The sequence below is a fragment of the Phoxinus phoxinus genome, assembly GCF_949152265.1.
Source record: "Phoxinus phoxinus genome assembly, chromosome: 25".
In the NCBI taxonomy this organism is placed as follows: domain Eukaryota; kingdom Metazoa; phylum Chordata; class Actinopteri; order Cypriniformes; family Leuciscidae; genus Phoxinus; species Phoxinus phoxinus.
Window position 1 is genome coordinate 22,382,074 of NC_136900.1, and position 22,801 is coordinate 22,404,874.

Sequence of the window (22,801 nt, forward strand, 5' to 3'; positions counted from 1 at the left end):
TCTTTCCAACAAAAATATAACCACTGATGCACTGTTGTCTTTATTGAGAAGATAGTGAAAATCAAAGGCACATATAGTACAGATAGTCAAACACTAGACATCTGTCCTGTCTAACTATCTAGAGTTAGTTCACCCAAAAATTTAATTTCTGTGATCATTTACTCACCCTCATACCATTTTAAACCTGTAAGACTTTCGTTCATCTTCAGAACAAAAGTGAATATGTTTTTTATGAAATCCGAGAGATTTATGTCCCTCAAACCTGTTTCAAGACTTGAAACAATATCCCCCATTAGCACATCCAGAAACTGACAAAATGACAAATGTTTGAATGTTCTACCTCAGATTTATGAATGTTCACCTGTTTGGCAAGTGTTTGACATGATATGATCTGACAATACAAACTAGTTTAAAACCACAATTAACGCTCTGGTTTCTACATCTTTAACTTGGGAGCAAAAATCTGCCTTTATACTTTAAAGAAATAAAGATTTGACATTTACTGTGATAATTATCGATATCGACTGATATAAAACAATTATCGTGATCTTTTTTTTTTTGGCCATATCGCCCAGCCCTAGCTCCACCCCTAAAAAGTAATCCTTTTTACTTTTACTACTAATCCTTAGTAATCCTGAAGACACTGATTAGCTGGTTCAGGTGTTTTGATTATGGTGAAAGCTAAACTCTGCAGGACAGTGGCTCTCCAGAACCGACGTTGCCTACCCCTGCTCTATACAATACAGTTGTGATTGCATACAAGTTTGCACATAACGCTACAATATTAACAATATTAAAATATTCTCTTTTTTTTCAGCAGCAACCCCAAACACCTAAGCTAGTTCATAACAATGTTAAAACCCACTAATCAACCACATAGAGTAGCAACAGGCTAAAACCCTTTAGAACACCTTAGCAACCACAAAGCAACATCCCACCAAACTCAGTTGTAGACTTTGACAATCATATTTTCTTGCTCTCATGATAGCAAGGCTGAAATATGTGCTAAAAAAACATTGAAGCCATAGTGTAGCATTTAGCATGTTCTCCAGATGTGTTGAGCTGTGGTGTTCATGTGGGAAATACAGGTTTAAATCTGGCCATTGACATATTTCAATCCCCTTCCTCCACTCTTGTCTAATAGAACCTGTTTAACAAACAGAGAAAAGCCCAAATAAAGGGTCTGAGTTTTTAAAAACATCCTTTACAGTGATGTAATGTGACTGCTTATAATTGTGGTTTTATTTGGGGAAAGGTAATTCCCCTTTTGGGCGCTGAGTGATTTGCCCTGCCACTCTCCCTCCGTTTGGCCCTAACTGAACCTCAACGTCAGTTGAACATACAGCGTTTCAGTTGATACAGGCACTGAGCCGAAGAATAAGGGAGTTAAGCTCATGTGGCGCTGGGCTGTCCTACGTCTTTGAGAGCTGCTGAGAGGATATGAAAGAAAAGTGGAAGTAAACGGCAATCGTTGCCAAACTTCTAGAACTCACTTATCTTTGGCTTCAGCGAAGCTTCTAGAGTCATGTCCACTGGCCAGTGTTTTACCTCAATCTCTCTAAGCAAGATCTTAGGCTGAAAGCCAATCATCACAATGGATAAGTCTGATTTTAGCTTTATTTGAAGAGGGTTTCGGTGTAATAAATGATCAACTATTAAGAGAATTTCCTCTGAAAACAAAGGTCTATTAAGAAGTGGAGTTGAAGAGGTGGAGAATATACATTATATATGAATGAAATAGCTGTAACATATTAATGAATAAATATAATCTCATGCAAGGCTCAAATGGATGCCTTTATACCTTTGTGACTGAACTAAGGGAAGTTATTGTATCCAGTTAAGAGCATTTGGGGACATTTTGGTCATTAGCGGCGATCATGTATCACTTTCTTCCTTTGTCCTTGATGAAGTTCATTTTACGGTTAATAAAATAACGCCGATTCTGAACAGTGACAAACTCCTCCAGTCTGGAAGAGGAAAGAGCAGTGGAGGTTGATATTTTGAAGAGTTTAATTAGTGCTAATAATTTTCAAGGTTAACAGGTTCATAACAGAACAGGAGCCTGACCCCCTTCTCAACTTATTAATGTCCTGTTAGTGTTAGTTTAAACATCTATTGTTCACGCAAGACATTTTCTCTCTAGCTTGCTGCACGACTCATGAGTAATGTTCCATATCCTTGTAGGCCTACGGGAAATTGTGTCAAAAATGGGGAAAATCTCTTTTTAAACTGCCTGCAACAAAGATTCCATCATGTTTATGGAATGCTGTGGTTAGCAATATGGAAACAGACAGGGTCAGAAATTACATAGTAAAAACGGTCTGGTCTGGGGTGGAAAGGGAAAGTTTGGAGGGGGGCAATAGGGGAGCTTCTGGTATTATGCTCTGGTCTACCCCCACAACACAGACATGCACAAATGCATCCTATCTAAAATTCTTCTCCACACTGCTCAGCATATTTCTGGATAGGACGGTTATGAGGTAACCGTCTAGCACAAATGTCAGCAATCTTGTAGAATCCTGAAATATAACCTTTAAAAACCCTCCCTGATTGAGAGCGGAACAAAATCTTACATACTTCCTTCTGGTACCCGTTAGCTATCGTGCATGGCAAAAGCTAAAAATAAATGGGTTTGCGAGCTACTGCAGCTGTGTTTAGTTTCCAAGCTACTATTAGCATTCTTTAATATCTGCATATCAAACACATCAATTTGACCAAATGGGAGTTATTTTTAAGTGTCGCAAGAAATTATACTGGTTAATTCACATCACTGAAAAGTGCCGTCTCTCATTGTTGACTTTAGCTTGTGTCTAAAAACTCAAGCAAATTGCTTAAATAATAGATATTTTCAAAAAATAATATAAAAAGAGCTAATAGTCCCGTTCTCTGGCAGAGCACCAAGGTGTGTGGGCGTAAAAGCTGGCACTCCGTTAGCCAGTCGCTGTGTTTTTGGCGTGAGCAGTGCAGACTTAAAGCGATTTAACTGCTACCTGAGAGAAGAGAGGCAGTCCCATTATCCCATGAGGGTCTGTCATAATCCTCAAAGCCCTTCAGATTCTCTCTTTCTGTTGTCTTTGTCTCTCCCCTTCTCTTGTCTTTGAGGAGATCTTTTGCCATAGTGAGCATCTGGAAAAAGCCAACAGTGTCAGTGGGGCCAACCAACACTCCTTATTGGCTTACAGGGAGATACAAGGAGCCTTTGTGTTTAAAGGTGCAGGGATCTAGAGGATGTGCCGACTTTAGCAGAGCTGTCCCAGGTGGACCCTTCTTTGTTTTTGTAGCTTTGTCTGGAAGCTTGCTCACCATTCCTACAAATGCCAGTTGAACCCATGTAGAGCTCCCTGTAAATGGCAAATACATACTTAGTGTATGGCTCTGATCCAAAACCAAGGAGCTACCTATATAGGGAGCATTTTAAGGCATGGGCACAATCCCACTGTAAAAGCCGTTTCAGAAAAAAAGCTGTTTCAGAAGGTAGCCACAACCACCTGGTCAAATTCCCTCATATACTGTATCATTCACATAATAAAAGCAATCCCATAATGCAGTGCACAGAGCTCAGTGAAAAATGGCAGGCTGAATTATTAAAGTGCTGCATCATTAGCATAGCAGTGTTGAGTCTATCATCTGCTTCACGTGAAAAGTCATTTATGTCAAGAATGATGCACAGATTTCCTATCTTTTTAGAGCATTTCAAATCAGTCAAACCTGTCTATGTAGGCAGCACACTAGGTTTGGGAATGGAGTGTGTGTGGAGGTACTTATGTGGGGACATGAGTCTAGAATGTGAGTGTGTGACAGCATAAAAGATGGACGTTGAAGCTTTTAATTTTGTTTAACATGTCAGTGTCCTTTGTGTGAGACTTTAGCTAAAGCCAGTGTTTTCCTTCTCAGTGGAAAGGAAATTATAATTTTGGCTTCCTGTAACATTATTCACAAGTGCTGGCGAGAAAATCAGGGTGCAATCAGGTGTGAATCATGTGTACATTTATCAGAATTTAGTCTTAAGTTACACACAGGAGTAAAATCAATACCATTAGTAACAAACAAATCATTCCAGGTCGCAGGAGTTCACACTTCAAGGTTATAAATATGATTTATAATTAATTTACGTTGAAGTAATGGACAGGTAATTGCTTGGGTGCCATATGCCGTAATAAATAGAAGGGTCGCCAGGGGGAAAAGACAGAAGAGAACTAATGGAGGTTTAATTGGAGATGATAACTGACAGGATATTTTCTCAGAGGTGTGAATGGAGTGTTTTATTGTGGCTCAGACCAGTAAATCCTGCTTGAGAGGAAAAAATATATCCCAGGAAATTAAGGTCCTCTCACAGACATTTAACCTGTTTAGCTAAAGACACACCAAAACCTTAATATTTGAGATTGTGTTCACATGCCAAGAAATATTTATGCATATAATTTGATGCACAAACAAAAAGAACCCTAAGCTGCATGTGATTCAACCATATGGAGCTTTTGGTAGTGTGTGGGCAGGCTGATTTGACACCAGGGCTGTGGAACACACAAGCTTGCCTTAATTGACTTATAAAACTGCCTAAAATGCTGTTTTATGGAGCCATTTTCAGACAACTCTCACAGGATTTCATATCAAGTCATAGTTTGTAATGAAATGTGTGATGGGCACACTTTATTTTCCTGGCCACGTTCTCATAAACTTTTTTTTTTTCTCTAACCAGAGAGATAAAGTGTCACTAAATATATACTTTAAATGGCATATGGATAAGGGCATTAATCCATGGTCTGCGTGTGGCGAAGACTGGCTACAAGAATAATGGAGATAGGGTTGGGAAGTCAAACTGACAGTTGTGAGGATATAAATGACCCTGCATTCTTTGTACACTGACAGCTCTGGCTTTGGTGATACTTTTAGTAGGCCCCTGCGATTCCTGCAACTGTGGTCTTTGTTGTCACAGTCAGCTTGTGTTTCCCTCTGTGGCCGTTCCAGGGGGCTGGCCGGCCTGGGCAAACACCAAGGGAGACGTGATGTATGGCTCCCGGCCAGATCAAGCTTAGCCTCTGCAGGGTGCTCCCAGCAGTCGAGTGGAGTTGAGTCATCCCTCAGGCTGCAGGGAAACGAACAGACACACTAGCTTTGACTATGACAGGAGCTGAAGGGGGGATGTGACTTTTCACAGTCCTATCCAAACCCAGGCAGGGCTTGGACTCCAGACCAACCTGCTAAATACCAGAGCCAGGTGGACGACAGGATGGAAGAGATTAAGCCTTTGAGAAGCGTGACACTGAATGCAGAGCGATTCACTGAAGAAAACGTAGCTGTCACAAAACACATCTGAAACAAGGCTTTGAACTGATATCATTTTCAGAGATTAGATGCGATCAGACAGTATTTGTAAAAGAAGAATTTAGCTGAACCCTAAAATGCATTCCTTCCAAAATCAACCTTGGGTTCAGTTATGTTACTACTTGAAATATTAAGACGGACATTAATCCTTTTTTGAGCAAAGAAAAAGGAAATAAATAGGTGTGTTAATTTTCTGGTGCATAAGGTAAGGATAGACCTGAAGCAGCAAAAAACAACAACAAACAGAATAGTCAGTTCCAAAAATGAGCAGGTACTTCTTTTAACAGCTTGTGACGTCTTTCAGATGAAATAGGCAACAAGAGGCGTCTGAGGCGAGAAGGAAAACAAGAGGCAAATAAATTGGTAGTCCCATGAGTTTTTTTTATAGATGGTTTGCACACTCCTCACATACATGTAAAAGAGCGAGTATAAAACAGGAAAAGAAAATAACAGCATGCATACAATAACGTAAACCATAGAAGTTGTCATCTTACAGGCACATCAACATTCATGTCATGAACAGTGTGTAACATTAGGTGTTCGTTACAGGCTTCACTCCTTTACCATCTTTAATATTCTTAAATGGGCTTATTATTTATGCAACGTCATAGACTGATATGCTTAGACAAGAGCAACCTTCTCTAAATGTCCTTTCTCAGTGGTGAAACAGTGGAGATTGACTGGAAATGATGGTCTGTCATTTCCAGGTCTCTCTGCCAACGGGATACTAAGATCAGTCGCTCTTGGGAGTCAATAAGTGTGGTGTATGCGTGTATGTGCACACACACACACACATATATATATATATATATATATATATATATATATATATATATATATATATATATATAGGCATATATATAGGCATATATATATTATTTTTTTTCTAACAGTGCCTCAGAGGGTTGTTCTTGGTCCAGGTATGTTGTGCCACACCCTTATCAGTCATACTGTCATATTTTACCAGTGATTATATTCACTCTATACTCAACATTATGAATTGCCCGTCTATCAAAATGCCTCATTTGCTTCAAAAGAAGTCTGATGCGCAATTCACATTTTATAACGAGTCATAGCAGAGCTCTCATACCTGGCCATTTTAATGAGAGATGAGTCCAGCTCTGTAGCCCGTGGCCATGTCAAGGACACACAAGTTGATTGCACTGCATATACAGAGCATATTAAATTTGACAGTAAAAACAGTGATTGTGGAAGAACTATGTGTGAGAGGCTAAAGGTAATGTACTGACATCTAAGATGATGGAAGTAAATAGATGTCAAGATGGATTACACAGTTCCCTAAAGCCTTTTTTGTCACATGCAAATGTTCATACAAACCATCTCTGAATTACATACAGCAATGTACTTATTTGTGTTAGGTATGAATGAGATGAAAGGTTATGGGGAGGTTTCTCTAATTTCGGGCCTGCACTAGGCTTGCTGCAGTAGTCAGTGTTAGTTCAGCCATTTAGTTCAGTTGGACAATGGACGCTACAATTATAAACTGAAATTGTCTGCTTTGCTCCATACAGCACGAGCAGCAGAGCATCATTGACATCTTGTAAAATGTGCAGTCAGTACTGCTGCTCCCTATACAGATTACTCATGATCACAAATTCGAAAGTGAAAAGCAAGTGTGCAAGTATGCGATTCAGTACCCCGCATATAGAGTGTCTCCCTGATGTCTGGTCCGCAAGTTATAGGCCTATAGACAGAGTAGGCATGATCGCAAATTCAACAGCGAAAGTGAAAAGTGATATAACATACGATATACCGTTGTGAAAATTTCCTCACCCTGACATCCCTAGCCTGCACCATGCAATTATGAATGCTGGGTGCACACGGAAAATAATCAAACAATCACATTGTGGGTTGTATTTCAGAATTTGTTGCCTATAGGACATTACAGAAGAAGAAAAAATCCAATAAAAAATAAACTGCACAAAGTCATACTTTCCTCAATTGCCATATCTGTGATCCTATTTTTGACTACTTTTACTTTTGTGGATATGTTTAAGCGAGGGAAAAAAAGCCAAGAATTGTCCTGTTATTATCTATTCCTCCACGCCCAAATGGTCTTAAAGCAAAAAGCACTTCTAGTCTCCCTGGACTTCTAACTTTTTTTTGTATAGTATCAGCTGCTGAAATTGCGCAGTTGAAAATCTGTATGCACAGATTTTCCGAGCAGAGAAATTACAATTTTCTGCCAAAATCTCAGCTGCTTATAGTCTGGCCACAGCCAAAACACTCTTAGCCAATGTAAACCTGAATATAAGCAATGTCTGGAGCACCCAAAGAAGGTCATACACAATTAAAAGTATTTTAACTGAATCTTTAATGAAGTAGTATCTAGTGCAGTAAATTTTGTTTACAGTTTCATGTTTTAAATTGCAATTCTTGTTGATTTATGTGATTGAGATGTAGACCTACTGTATATGCAAAAACTGATGCAATTCTGCCCTCCTCAGGTGAGAAGTGGAATTGCTTGTCTCGGTTTATATCCCAATGCTACAAAATAAACATTTTACCACCTGAGCAAGATTTCTGCATTCATATGCAATTACAGTTCACATTTATTTATAATTATTGAATTGTAAAGTATTGTAGCATTATGTATATTACATATTTGTAAAGTAAAGCAATATTACCTAATGTGAAAATTAAAGTGAGAATAATATTTTCTTATCCTTCTCTTCTATTTTCAGATCACAAAAACGACATGAACATTCCATCATCAGGGAAATGAAGAAATAAGAGAGAGGAAATAATCCTGTACATCAAGCTTCTGTTCCTGCAGGTCTATTGATTCTGACTGAAACACAATGTGTCCATGTCACAGCCTGTGCAGATAAGGACCAGCGTGCTGAACTAGCCACATTGGCATCATGACTGAAGAGACTAAACAGTCCTTGGCTGCCAAAGAGCTGGATAATGAGTCCAAAAAACAGGATAAGGGGGCTGTGGAGCACAAAAGCTTAACAGAGTCCCCTAAGCACTTTCAAAATGTGAGTCTGGAGCCACAGGCTGTGAACAATATTGCTAAGTTTGCAGAAAAAGAGAAGGACAACACGCAGCAACGTGAGGCTGTAATTCGCCCACAGCAGGCTGGAAAGATTGATTTTAAGTCACTGCAGAATCATTCGTTCAATAGCAACAGGACATGGCCCAGCGGCAAGGACAGCCCTCAGTCGCCAAGTGGAAAGAGTCGCAATAGGGACAAGAGTAGAAAGCCGGGGAAAGAGCGTGGCAACCCACAGCAGTTGTACAGACTGAGTATTACTAACCCACGCTCAAATCCCACAATTGGGATAGCATATCCCCAGCAGAAAGTATCACCTCCAAAGAAGCTTGAGTCCAACAGAGGTCCTGTCTCAGGCAGCTACCGCTTCCATGTGCCAAGTATTCCAGAGCGAGAGGCCGAACTGCAGCAGGAAGAACTACAGTTCAGGTACTTCCATGAGGGCTCACCTAACCTTACTTCCCAAAGTTATACCTCACAGGCTGTTGGTGCCACCTCTGGGGGACCTGCTCACCAGAATCCACCATCTACTCCGCAAAAGAAGCCCATCCCAATCGAGAGCAACAGTACACAACCTGCCAATGAAACTTTATTCCCCGACTTTCAGCTGAGTAAAACAGACACGTGGCAGTCTCCAGATAGGTCTTTCAGAAACACAAATTTTTCCCTTACTTCACAAAAGCCAAACAACCTTATGGACATGAACAAGACCAATGGAAGTTTTATGCCTATGCCATTTCAGTATGGATACCCATTGTTAGAGGAGTCAGCCTCTGATTCCTTTCACAGTGATCGGAATACACAGTCTCAAGACTACAATGATATTTCTCTTGCCCCTAATCAGGTTTCCCATAATTCATTCTCCTTTCCGTCCTCTTCAGAGGGTCATGAGGCTATGCAAATTAGTGCACAGTTTGGCAATGACCAGGTAGAGGATAGACAGTCATACCAGTTACACCATAAACCACCCCAGTACATGCAGACACCACATGGTATGTCATCTTCTGTTGCCAGCAATGACAAGAGCTCAGCATCAAGTACTCGGCAAACAGAGCAGAGTAAGAGTGTTTCAGATAAATCTGAGTCTTTTAGTCCAATAGACAGCAGGGACACAGGTTTCGCAGTAGTAGGCAAGAGAGGCTGCCATCTTAAAAATGGCACTCCCAGCCAGAGAGTTCTTATTCAAGGCAGTGTTCATCATATTAGAAATATTGCACAAGGTTCAAGCTCACAAGTACATGTAATTAGCCCCCCACATAATGGTATTCACATCAGCCCAGGGCCTCTTGACAAAAGTGCCAGTAAACACCACGGCAGGGTATCAAACCCATGGGAAGGCACAAACAAAACCTTTTCACCACCACTTATAGACCAGACCTCCACGCCTTACCCCTTTCAGTACCAACCTGCACCAGAACAAAGACAAAACACTGGTATTAATGGCCGTATGCCTTGGCAGCAGATACGCTTCACAACTGCAATACCAAACCAAAACAGGATTGATCTCTCCAGGCAGTTGAGCAATCAGCAGCTTACTTTTTTGATAGGCCCATCAGACTGGCAAGATAACAATAAGCCACACAAAAACATCAACCATAAAGATTCTAACAACTTTCTCAACAAAAATAAAAATGATGGCTTCTCAAACCAAAACCAGGACAGTTTCAAGCAAGGCTGCAACACAATTCCACCCAGTCATTTTACAAATGAAGTGGATACAAATCAAGGTCAGGTGGGTGATGCCAAGAATAAGTCATTATACTTTGGTATTAACCACCCAGTGCCAGTGACATCAAGAAACTGTAGCTACCATCCATTACATGTAGCACCCTTAGGGCTGAAGATGGTGTCACCATATGACTCTCCTTCACGTTCACCCACTCAAAATCCAGCATCTAGCAGTACGTGTTCATCACTCTCCCCTGCCTCCACAAACTCTGTCAACAGTAACTCTGATGATAGCCAAATTTCAAAGGTCCTGTCCCCTCAGTTTTTCCAGCAGCAACAGGATAAAGTATTGATATCATCTAATAACATGAACACTAACCAGCATATCTACTATTCAGAAGCTTCCAGAGACTTGCACTATAAACAAGAAAGAGCCAAAGAAAACACAGCAAGTTTCATGCCACATAACAGGCATTCAAAGTCCAACATGGACAATGGAAAAGGTTGTTTGGAGACCTACAGAACAGAAAACCATCCCCCGCCTCCATACTCTGCCCACCAACTTGCCACATCCTTAGTCTCAGCAAACCTTGACCAACTGGATGTGCTTCTGACATGCAAGCAATGTGATCAGAATTTTAATAACCTTGTCTCTTTTCTTGAACATAAGCAATACTGTGGACAGCAAACATTTGCACAAAATGACTTAAAAGATGTGCCAAAAGTGGAAGAAATAAGGAAGTTTCAGACGGACCACACAAAAGCCATGTCATCTGGATCCAGTTATGAAATTTTGCGAAGTTCTTCAGATTTGCATCTGTCTCTGCTTGGACTGAACAAGAATGGGGAAATAGTGCCAGACAATGAAACCAAAGGAGATATAAAAGATGATTCAATGAAACTGATGCTACCATCTGCACCCTTACCAGATTTAGATATGGAAGATCCCAAATTGGATAGCCTTATCACAGAAGCTTTGAATGGACTAGGCTATCAGTCAGACAACGCAGAAATTGATAGCAGCTTTATTGATGCATTTGTTGATGATGACCTCAACACTACTAAATGTACATCAACAAGACAGGCTTTGACTACAAAAGACTCCACGATATTTGAAGGTAGAACTAACAATGAATCAACATCTAGTGAGAGATCTCAAGCTCACTGCAAATATCCTTTTGACTCAGACTTAGACAGTCTTAGTTTAGACAGCAAACACACAGATATCCCTTACAAAGAAAGCCAACACGAGTTGATACGAAAGGAAGGCCTTAAAGCAGACTCCTCTCCAACCAAGTCCCAGTCACAGGAGTCAAATTGCACACAATTGGAGTGGGAAGCAAGAAAGTCAGAACAAACAGAACACAAAAATGATTACAGTTCTAAGTTTCTTTTATCAAGCAATTTTTCTGCAAGATGTGGGCTTAAAAGCCTGCAAAGCAGCACAGCTTTAGTTAAAACAACATGTCCCAGATCCACCTGTGCCAACAAAAGTCCGACAGCTCAGAAACCAATAGCAACAGAAGGAAAAAGGAAAAGGACAGGTGGTGGAAGCTGGAGTAAAGAGCTTATTCACAAAATTGTTCAACAAAAGAACAAGTTGCATAAACTCCATGTAAAGGGCACTAAAAACATGCAGTTTTCACTTGTGATGGAGAGAGTGACTCCCGCAGTGCAGAACCCTACTTTCAGGGAATATGATTACGTTTCTGACTCGGATGACGACTGTGAGCCTGTAAAGATAGCCAGTCAGGGACGTCTCAGCCAGAGCATTCGCTGCAAATACACATACACTAAAGAGTGTAAGGGGAGGATTTGTGCTGACAAGAGCCGGGAAAGTTCATGGAAACAAAACAAAAATGAGTCCTTTGATCCCAAGAAAGATTTTGATGTCTCTCCATCCTTGATGAAAGACAACCCAGGTCACAAAAGGCTACGAAGACGGAGCAGTAGGTCTTCCACAAGCAGTGAACTCAGCACATCAATAAGTATTTGTAGCGATAGCATTGGCAGCCCAAAAAGTATTGATCATACAGATTCAGACTCTGAAAAAAGAACCGAAGTACAGAGGAAAGATCAAGACACGCTTGAGCAGAATGCGTACAAGGAATCCCCGACAAGGATACGGAAAGAGTCTAGCACATCACTTGCTTTGACCTTCACAAAAAATACAAAAAGGTACAGCACTGATAAGATACTACTCACTGAGCACAATGATCAATTCACTACTTCAAAATGTTCAAGCATTATCTGTAAGACTGAAGAGACTGCATCGGAGCATACAATGACTAAAAGTACTGTCAGCCTCGCAAGATTCAAAACCACCAGAGTGGAAATAGAGGGGAAAGGGGACCACTATGATTTTGAGGCAGGAATTCTTGCAACCACGGAGGAGCCATTCAAAAAAGATTACCCAAAAAATATCACATCACCAAGAGGGTCTGCCATAACACTGAGTCCAATAGAAACGACAAACAATAGAGATTCTAGCCATGTTTTTACACTCACAAAAGACGCTGTTGCATCAAAGGGTAAATCCCACAAGAGAACAGACAGTTCTGAATTTGTAGCACCCATTTTTGAGAAAGCCATCAATGATAATACGTCAAGTGAGGAAGCCAACAGAAGCTCAAATTATCTATTCTCTGAACCCCCACCTTTTTGCACTTCACTTGTGGACAAAGACTGCTTATCACCTTCAAAAGTCCATGATGCAGCTCAAAAGGATGTGCAATGTCTCATTCCCTATCCTTCGGAACATGATCAAAGTCTTATAAAATCACCTCTTTCTTTTGACACAACGTCAATGTTTGGCGACCTTTCTGTGGGAGGTTTTGAGAACAATCTTTATCCAGATATTCAGCTTGTCAAAGAGAGCTTCAGTCCTTTGGAAATCACAACCGATAAGAAGGAACTTTTTGAGTCGTCATTCTCACCATTCTTAGAACAGAGAGACTGGAATCTGATGGTTAATGTTAGTCCTGTGCTACCAGATGAGATTTCTCAGTACAAAGAGGACTCTGACTCAAATGAGAATAAGACCAATTTTAACTATGTCCCATTTGTTTTGTCAGAGAAATTAACGGACTACACTCCTAATCTCAACAACGTGTCAGTTGATGATCTGGAAATTAAAAGAATTGTTACAGAGCTTGAGAGTCAGCTGCAAACAGCCAAGCTCAGCAGCCCTCCACCATTAGACGGTGAGCTAACAAAACAGCTTACCATGAGCAAATTCTCTCCACTGAGACTTGACCCTGAAAGTGAAGATGAGGGCAGTAGCTTGCAGATAAACTGTTCCTCAGAGAACCTGAATATTGCCAGACCAGTAGACTCAAATTCAGCACTGTTCTCAGAACCTGACTTACCATGGTCTAGTCCACTCTCATTTGGGTTGATGTGTGGACAGCAAGGTCTTCATACACCAACACATTTATCTACTATCAACACACCAACTGATTCAGGACATGAACGTTTGGATATAAAGGGCAGCATGGGGCTCACTGATTTGAACACCAAAAACAGTTCACCTCTGCAACAAGAAGACAAAACAGAAAATAATGAGTGCTTGGACAAGTCAGAAGAGATGCTTGAACATGAAATCTACACAGAAAATCTGATGAAGAGCCTGGAAGTAATCTCAGATTCTTTGTCGTCAGGTTTTACATCACCTCAGTCATCTCCTAATCAAGAGTGTGTGGTTCCAGAGGAACATGAAAAACAAGACAATGAATACTCAGAACACATTGAGTCTGAATATTTAGAATTTAGAAACACAGAAGCAGAGCTCACAAAGTTTTCAGTGGAGACAAATGCATTTTCAGATAAAATAGAAGAGAAAACCAGTAACATTTCAGAGTCAGAAAATGAAACAAAAGTCAGCCTAAATGAGACTAGTAATGAAACACTTCATAATGAAGATTTAGTAGCTAATGAACAACAGCTTGCTGAGAGCTCCTTTCAGAGTCCACAAACTGGATGCTGTGTGAACTCAAATGAAATTGACTCAGTGAAGTCTTCCGTCTCTAGATATGAACACAAGCGTGAGTCATCTGTCAGCCAAACCGAGAATGCTGAATGTGATACACAGTTTGACTTAAAATACTCAATGTATATTAACAATAGTCCAGACTTCTCCAAAATATCACACTTTTCAACATCCCCAGCCATACCAAAAGACAAAAACATGCTGTGTGTTGAAAAAACACAGAAATGTGATGAAGATTCAGCTCTAACTGCAAAGCCAGAACTCATTTCTAAATGCAACAGGCAGGCATCTGACAAAACAGGTGGAACAACAGACTGTCCTGATACAAACATCCAAACACCCATTTCAAACATCAAGTCTCCTCTTTGTCAAGCCAATTTGTCAACCCATTCACAATTAAATGATAGACAAAGGGTGGTTTCTCCTAAACATCTTCCTGTAGTTCAAGATGAACATGACTGTACAGAGAGTGTGGAGAGAGCCATGCCTGATATGACATTTCCTGTGCAATCAGGATGTGAAGAGAATCAACAGAAGAACATTGAGCAAAGTCCTCAACTTCATACTGTGACTCAACAAGCACCACAGTTTTCTCACAACTCTATCCAAAGCCCTTGTGAACTGAAAGATAATTGGTCACAACCAGGCACAGTTACCCCTGCACTGAGCAAAAACGGACAAGACCTGGAAGACAAAAACTCAGATCACAAAACAATTGGCGGGTCAGTAGATACTTCTGATTCAGCAACACCAGAATTAGATCATTCATTTGTTCCCCATCAGGATTTAGTCAAAATCACGGAGAGTAAAAGTTCTAGCTCTGGAACACTGTTGGCTGTGAAGGACATCATCTCAAAGCAAATTTTTGGTGAGACTTCTCTGCATTCTAGGCCATTGGATGGCTCTCGGGATACAGGTCCACTGTATGATTTGAAACTCAGCCCCCTGAATTACAGTGAAACATGCTTCAATGACTACAACTTCACCTCTAAATGTTTAAACAAAGGAAATGACCAGTCTGATGTAAAATCAAACTCCACAGACAATTACATGCGCAATGCCTGTGCTTTGTCTCTTGATAAACCTCTGTCATCAAGCCTACCGTATAATGCAAATGAACCAGAGCCAAATATCCAGGGCCACTTGATTGGACTTGATATAGCCGAAAACGCTATAAATGAAAACATCCAAAATGATATTAAATATTCAAATGTATCAGCTTCCTGCAGTAATTATGTTGAGGATGTCACTACAATTGACTCTGAACAAGTCTCAAAACTTAACCAGAGTTACATGAATGGTACTCATGTTAATGGTACTCATGTTCCACATGAAACTGTTGATTACATGGATCTGCAACTCACACTTCTGAAGAAAGTAGATTCTGAGAAGATGGACAATCAGATAATCACCAATGAGCATGATGCAATGCAGAGGTCCACCATGTTAGATGTTAAGGAGACATCTAAACTTCTGATACCTTGTGAAAAAGCAGTATCTGTGGGTCTTGCATGCACATCTGTCCAAAATGAAGGACAGAGTCTAAGGTCAAGTGAGACAAAATCCTCACCTAAAAAGGGTGGTACACAGAATGCAATTCATGGAAAATTTCAGTGTGAAATATGTGCAATGTTCTTTCGTACACATCCTGGACTTAAAAGACATAAAGCCATGAAGCATGTAGTCAAGACTGAAGGGATTTCACCCATTGAAAATGTAAATATGAGTAGTCAAGTGTCTAAGCCCATTTATAATATGTCACACCCAACAGAAAAAGCACTGAAAGATAGCATGGATGTTATGGGTCCAGCAGTTCTTTCACATTTAAACAGAAATGAAATCTCAGATGGACAAGGACAGAAAAAAGATGCACATTTGATCTTCGAAGGGATTGCAAGTGATTCTGATATGTCAAAGATCCCAGAAAGTTGTGATACTGATCAGACAACTCTTGTTAATGAGAGGGCAAATAACGGTATCAATACCATGGACACACGCAGTGAAATGTTTTCTCCAAAATTGGCAAAGCAAGACACTTTTTCAGATGAAATACTCAGTACTCCTAAAACAGATATTTTGCAGGCTATATCTCTAGATTCCCCCTCAATGGTGCAACAAAACTCTCCTAAGTCACCTGAAAAACAGATTCCGGGTAGCAGTCACAGCTATCATGAAGTCAATGTGAGAGAGGAACAGAAGAGCATGATAACTATCAGCACTGAAGAGCAAAAGGAAGAAACAATTTCTTCCACAGAGCCTTCCAATTTGCATAAGAAAGCTGACACATATGACATTGACGATGTTGTAAATTATTGTGATAACCCAAAATATGTTCAGAGAGAAGATAATCACTATCCAATTGGGGATTCTTCTGTGGATATTAAGCGTGAGAATACCTCTTCTCCCACAGAAGACAGTCACATGCTTACTGGTACTTTAGAAATGGGACCTGATCTTAAGGCTTTCTTTGATGATGAAAATACTTTTTCTCAGTTATTCCCAAGAAATGACGACAGGAAAAGAAAGAAATGTGCAAGGGTCTATGGTAAAAGCAACAAAAAGCAAAAACAACTGTCTTGTTTAGTTTTAGACAGTCCTCCCACTGGTGCCTTTATTGACAAGTATGCAGAGTCTAAAGAAAACAAGTTGGGACACATGTTCACCAACGGCACAAATGACCCTTGTGAATATGAAACCATATCAATCGACAATGATAATATGCATGCGACGACTCCCAAAAGCTTAGAGAACGCTTGTCATTCAGAAGATGGCCTAATGGATCACCAGGGTGGTTACGAGGAAAATGCAGAAACTGGGATCAAAGAATTATTATGTGAGAATGAGGGCACAATTAGACAATCCTTAGAGCACCAGGATGATTCACATGATTGTGTTGTGCCAGAAAACACAGTGTCATCAATTCCTCAGGAAGATTGTAAACCAGAGGTTCCTGATACAGCTTGCCCTCTCCAACTAGTCTGTGTTAAAAAAATTGCTTCTTGTTCACCAAGCATTGAGATACCAAACCATGAAACTAAAATTCAGATTCCTGTACCCTTTTTTGAGCCTGAGAAAGATATGCCTTTGGTTGCAACAATTGCAAGCACAGAACTGAAAGACCCTGTAAGACCTTGCAAAAAGCCTATGGAGCGGAAGTGTAGGAAACGCTTAGAGCCTGGACTCAAACCAAAGGATAAGCAGTACAAATGCAAGGTGTGTTTCACATGGTTTCTCACCTTAGGTGAGCTCGACTTCCACAAGCTTTCTCACAATCCATCACCTCCCCCAACTTGCTATATGTGTGTCCAGCGCAAGTTTACCTCCCGGGAACAGCTTAGGGACCATCTCAGGGAGAAACACGCCAAAAACAAAGCAGGTGTTTGGACTTGTGGCATGTGTTTGAAAGAAATTTCAGATGTCTGGATGTACAATGAACACTTGCGTGAGCATGCCACACAGTTTGCACGACGAGGGCAGTCTCAGGGTTCCCTCTTGGACATGCCTGGGTGTTTCATGCAAGAAAATGCTGTGAAGAACTTCATATCTTCAATAATGCAGCATCGGCACAGCAGACCTGCAAGAGACAATGTTAAACCATCATCTAAGGAAGAGAGAAGAACATCGTTTGATGTGAATAGACAAGAGCCAAAGCTTCCAGAGAAGTCTTCCACAATTCTGAAGACTAAAACGAGTATTGGGGGAGGAAATAAGCATTGCGCACTGACAGCGCTTGAGGTTCTACCTAAAGCAGAGACTTCTAAAAATGCTGAGATGCATCCTAACTGCAAGGACCCTTCAAGGGACTGTCACCACTGTGGCAAGCAGTTTCCAAAGCCTTTCAAGCTCCAACGCCATTTAGTAGTCCACAGCTTGCAAAAGATTTTCCTTTGTCACAAATGCCCAGTATCCTACCAAGAGGCAAAGGAGCTTAAAGACCACCTTGAAAATGAACATGGCGAGACAGATGAGCCAGACTCAAAGCACACCACACTATATACTTGTGAACTCTGTGCTGATGTCATGCATGTAATCAAGAAGTCGTTCATCTGCAGTACCTGCAACTACACTTTTTCAAAAAAGGAACAGTTTGATCGTCACATGGAGAAACACCTTACTGGAGGGAACAAGATCTTCAAGTTCAGGGGAGTTGTGAGACCTTGTAAGCCTTTTAATTCAAAAGATGATAAATCTGACACACCACCAAGCAAGAAAAGGAAAGCAACTGAGAGCAGCTTAGACATCACAGTGTCACATATGCAAGGCATCAAATCAGTGTTGCCCATCATAGATGACACTGTAAATAACAGTACTGAGGAACATTCAACGCAAACAAACAATACCAGTGTGAAAATTGAAGATGAGGCTGAGGACTTCCCTGCCAGGGATATTATTGAGTGTACAGTGCAAACAGATTCTGCGGAACAGAGTCTTCTATCAACAGAGCTGAAGGAAGAAAATGAAAGCTCTTCTCCATCTTATGAAATGGAATCAGATGAGCCCGGGGAAGTCATTACAACAGACAAAAGAGCACTGACAGAGACTTGTGATGTTAAAATAGAAGATGACGGTTCCACCATTCCAACAACATTGTTAGTTTCTGAGATTGGCATTTCGAGCATTACCGAACTTAACGAATACACAGTGGAGACAAACCCTTCATTAAGTCTTGAAAATGCAAGTGAACAAGGGGAAATAAGGCATTCAAGTCAATGCACCATTCAATTATGCGGTCAAACAGACATAAATTTACCAAAACAAGGAATGCAAGGGATCTCATCTTGTAATGACTTTGAACTCTCACCTGTGAAGCAGGATCAAAATACACAAGATTTTCAGACTCACCACAGTGAACAGCTGACTACTGCTCTGACTAAGCACATGACTATGGTCAAATCTGAGGAAACTATGAAACAAAGTCTTGAAAATAACCTGAGTACCACTGATTGTGCACATCACACCAACATCTCTAATACATGTGAAGACAAGGATTCAACCAAGCAACATAAGAAGAGGAAAGATCTCAAGACACCTCACAGCTCTCAGAGAACGCAATCTCCAACTGCAAGGGAAAATTTGGGAATTGACCCAAGGGCCAAAAAGAAGTTCAGACCCAGCAGGTTTGAAAATGTTGATGGACAAAGGAAAAATGAACTTCCCAATGACTATCCAGTGCTTACATCAGTAAAGGATGACACAGTCAGTAACAAAATAATCTCCAAGCATAAAATAGGGTCATCTAATCTGGGCCTTCACATGAAGAAAGGTTCTGTAGATAGTTTCTCACCAAAAAAGGTTGAGATTGTACGTCACTTCACCGGAGATTGCAAAGGGAAAAAGAACATTCCTAGGAGACCCATCCATTCCCCTTCTTCCAGGATCTCCACCATGAACAATTCATTTAACAAATCACGGTCCAAGCCAGGGGTCAGATCCATAGAGACTCACTCATACCGTACTGCAGAGTCACAGAACAACCTCCTCAGCCAGCTGTTTGGCCAAAGACTAACTAGCTTTAAAATTCCTTTAAGGAAGGACTCTTCTGAATCAATTAAGGATTAAATGAATGCTATTAACGAGGAGGTAATTAAGTGATCCACTAGGCATGTGATTAAGGCAGTGTATTCATGATACTTGGATTGTATGGCCCTCCTCTGTGAAATCATTTAACTCCTTGTTTAGTCACTTTATTGCATTCCTCTTGTAAATGTGTATTTACATATATGTGAAGACCAACAACAAAATGTATGAATATAGGATGAATATGTTGGTTACAAATTTATTTTCTCTATTTTATAGTGGAGCATTATCTCTAAGAGACTGTATTTCAGCAGCAACAAAGAAACGTTTTTGGGAAATAATTTACTTGAAAATGAACTGAGAATATTTGTTTTCCAAATAATGCATGACACTTTAACATTACATGTTCTTGGATGTTTTCCTAGCAACAGGACCAAAAGACATCCTAAGTCTGGATCATGTCAATGTGCTTTATTTTATTTGATATATTCTTCAGAGAATTACTCCTTCATACTCTTTTACTTTACTGTATTGCAGAGACACTCATTAGTATTAGCTTTTGTATCATCACTAATTGGTGCTATGTTATTTTATAAATATTATTATTTGTGTAATGTGAACACAATGTCTTATAACTGAAGGGAACATGTAGCAATTACACATTCAATCATTGCTGGTACTCGGAAATTTAGAGGAAATTACACAAACATAATGTGTAAGATTAATCAAAAAGGAAGGGTTTATTTGTGTCCTAATTTGATATGTTCAGAGGAGGGCAAGGGAAAAGCCTTTTCCGAAACTGTATTTAGTTTGATTTCATCTATAATATGAACTCAGGTGCTATTATTGCGCATGAAACCCTTAAGAATTCTTCCCATGCACTGATGTTACCATACACAAACCCCACACATGATCATCTATATGTCCCCCAGTTCTTAAATAATTACTATTTACAAGAACAAAAGGTGCTTTATCATGTTTATATGTATCTTATATTGTATAATATTGTAGGTTGATTATTTCCAGTGCAATGCATAATGTCAAAGTTCTATTTTAATAATGTGCAAAAGATGAAGAGAGAAAAAAAAAATACAAAGCCTACTGAAGGCTTAGGCTATGAGTGGATCACAAAGTGCATCATATAAACTTGGTTATTAAATTTTTTTGCATCAAGTCTTTTGTTTCTTTGTCATTCTGGTGGTTTCCTTATTTCATGCTGTGGATCTGTCAAAATGAAAGTGTGCTTGCTTATAACTTATAAGAATTAACTGTGTGAAGTGTGCAATAAGAAATGGAGAGTACAAGGTTTTTTTTAATCAGTCAAGAACTGCACTGTATCCTTTGAATTCACATTTAATGATCACTTTAAATTGACATTCACAATGAAAATGTGAAGATCAGAGCCATCAAGGGTTGACAACCTGTTTTTAGTAGGGAGAATGACAGCTTTGATCCGGACAAAGATATGACATGACATATTCAAAAGCAATCGTGTAACAAATCTCTTATCTGAAAAATAAGGTGAATAGTGGGGTCCAAAACAAAGACCACTAGTTTTTTTTTTTTAAATGATACCATAAGCATAACAATTAGAGTGAAAAACTCAAGCTTATATGAACTGTGTAAGTGTGTTGTGTAAAACCTGATGATCATGTTATTCAGCATGATTTGAGAATGTTCTAAATAGTATCCTAGTATACAAATTTGTTTATTTGTTTAACACATTTTTTTGTAAAGTATCTCAAAATCCTAACTTTGACCTTGTAACCTTGATTATTTCCAAGTTTAAATTAGATTTTGAATCCTAATTTTTCAGTATGGTCTGACTTTTGAACCCCACTGTTTTCATGCAAACTTGAATTCATAAATCTATTAATTTGCTTTAAATAGTTTCCCCGCCATGATCATCACTCCACACTATGATCTAATGACGATAACTCTGAATAACTGGGTTTTTCTTTTGAGTCTTGAATAAACAGTACTGATTTTGCTTTAAAAAAAAACAATGGCACATCATTGCATAATCATCCATACACAATGATTACCCAAATAAGAGCTTCTACTGTTTAAACAAATGCACATCACAAACAACAGGAAATAAAGTTTGAAAGTTTGATTAACTTTACTTATTTGTTGTTCAGAAAAGGACTAACACACAAGTCCTTTCAAGCTGATTTATGGCTGTGTGTTTAGTGGCTTGTATCCCTACATGAGCCGTATTCACCATCACATAGGAATAAAAAGCCATAAGACACAACAACTGTAATGAGAGCGCCGCAGTGAGGGAACTCCCCGGCTTTCAACAAAGACGTAGGGGCCCGGATTGGAGGCACCTGGTAGAAGAAAGAGAGGAAGGAAAAGGATTGATAACTTTAAAAAGGAGATGACAAAGCTAAGCAGGCAGAAAGATAGATATTATAGTGTGAAATTGATATTATGATCTTAGCTATCATAGAGGCATTCATAATCTGTCACAGTAAGCGTCAAGAGCGAGGCATTTCCAAGACAGCTTTATTTCAGTGAGGTCTAATGCATTAATCAATCATACCATGTGATGCACAAAAAAAGCTTCTGGAGCCGTGAATCTTGTAATTGCCACTGATTACTCTTTTGGGTTTAAGCAAATATGCAGCGAAACTCATGATTAAAATGTTAATTTGCAATTAATTAATTTAAAATGCAAACAGTGATTAGTTCAATTATTCTGAGCAAATTTTACCACAATACAAGGTGCTCATTAAACTACAGTAACTGATTACTAATGGGTGAATTTATATGCAGAATAAAAAAAAATAAAAAAAAAGTCAAATGGTCAGGGCAGCTGATTTGCATTATTGACAATCACTCAAGAAAAACAAAACAAAAAAACTTCTCATTGCTTTTTCTCCCAGTGCTGTTTGTTGGTGCCAAGCAATAATTGTACATCTCCTTGTCAGGGCTTTTCTGATCATTTCATCTTTGAGCAAAATCTCCTGGGAGACAGCACAGCTTTGCTCTTTGAAGTGGAGTGACATTATCACTGGCTGGCCCTGAAAATAGCATCAGTTTCGCCATACTGCCACTCACAGAGGGCTGAAGATCAGGGCCAGATAGAAATGGGCGACTGGTCAGCGGTAATGACATGGAGTCTAAAGGGAACAGAGGCCATCTTCAATCTCACCTTTCAATCCCAGCAACCCTCAGTCCCCATTCAGCAGCGTATAGTGCCACTCACAGCTTTGGCACTGATGGAAAATTACTAGGAATTCCATCACATTGCCCCAATGTCAGAGATGGAGAGTGAC

The 22,801-nt window shown here is 39.7% G+C and overlaps 1 protein-coding gene across 7 annotated transcripts in view; it reads left to right on the forward strand.

Annotated features, from left to right (window-relative positions):
* Window positions 1–20,691, forward strand: part of znf469 (zinc finger protein 469) — a 288,811-nt gene extending 268,120 nt beyond the window's left edge. For all 7 annotated transcript variants that reach the window (XM_079604120.1, XM_079604122.1, XM_079604121.1 and 4 more), the window contains one exon: window positions 8,031–20,691. In XM_079604120.1, coding sequence (XP_079460246.1) covers window positions 8,211–19,559 — 11,349 coding nt within the window. In that variant the 5' untranslated portion in view covers window positions 8,031–8,210 and the 3' untranslated portion in view covers window positions 19,560–20,691. The remainder of the gene's footprint in view (window positions 1–8,030) is intronic.
* Window positions 20,692–22,801: the final 2,110 nt, after the last annotated feature.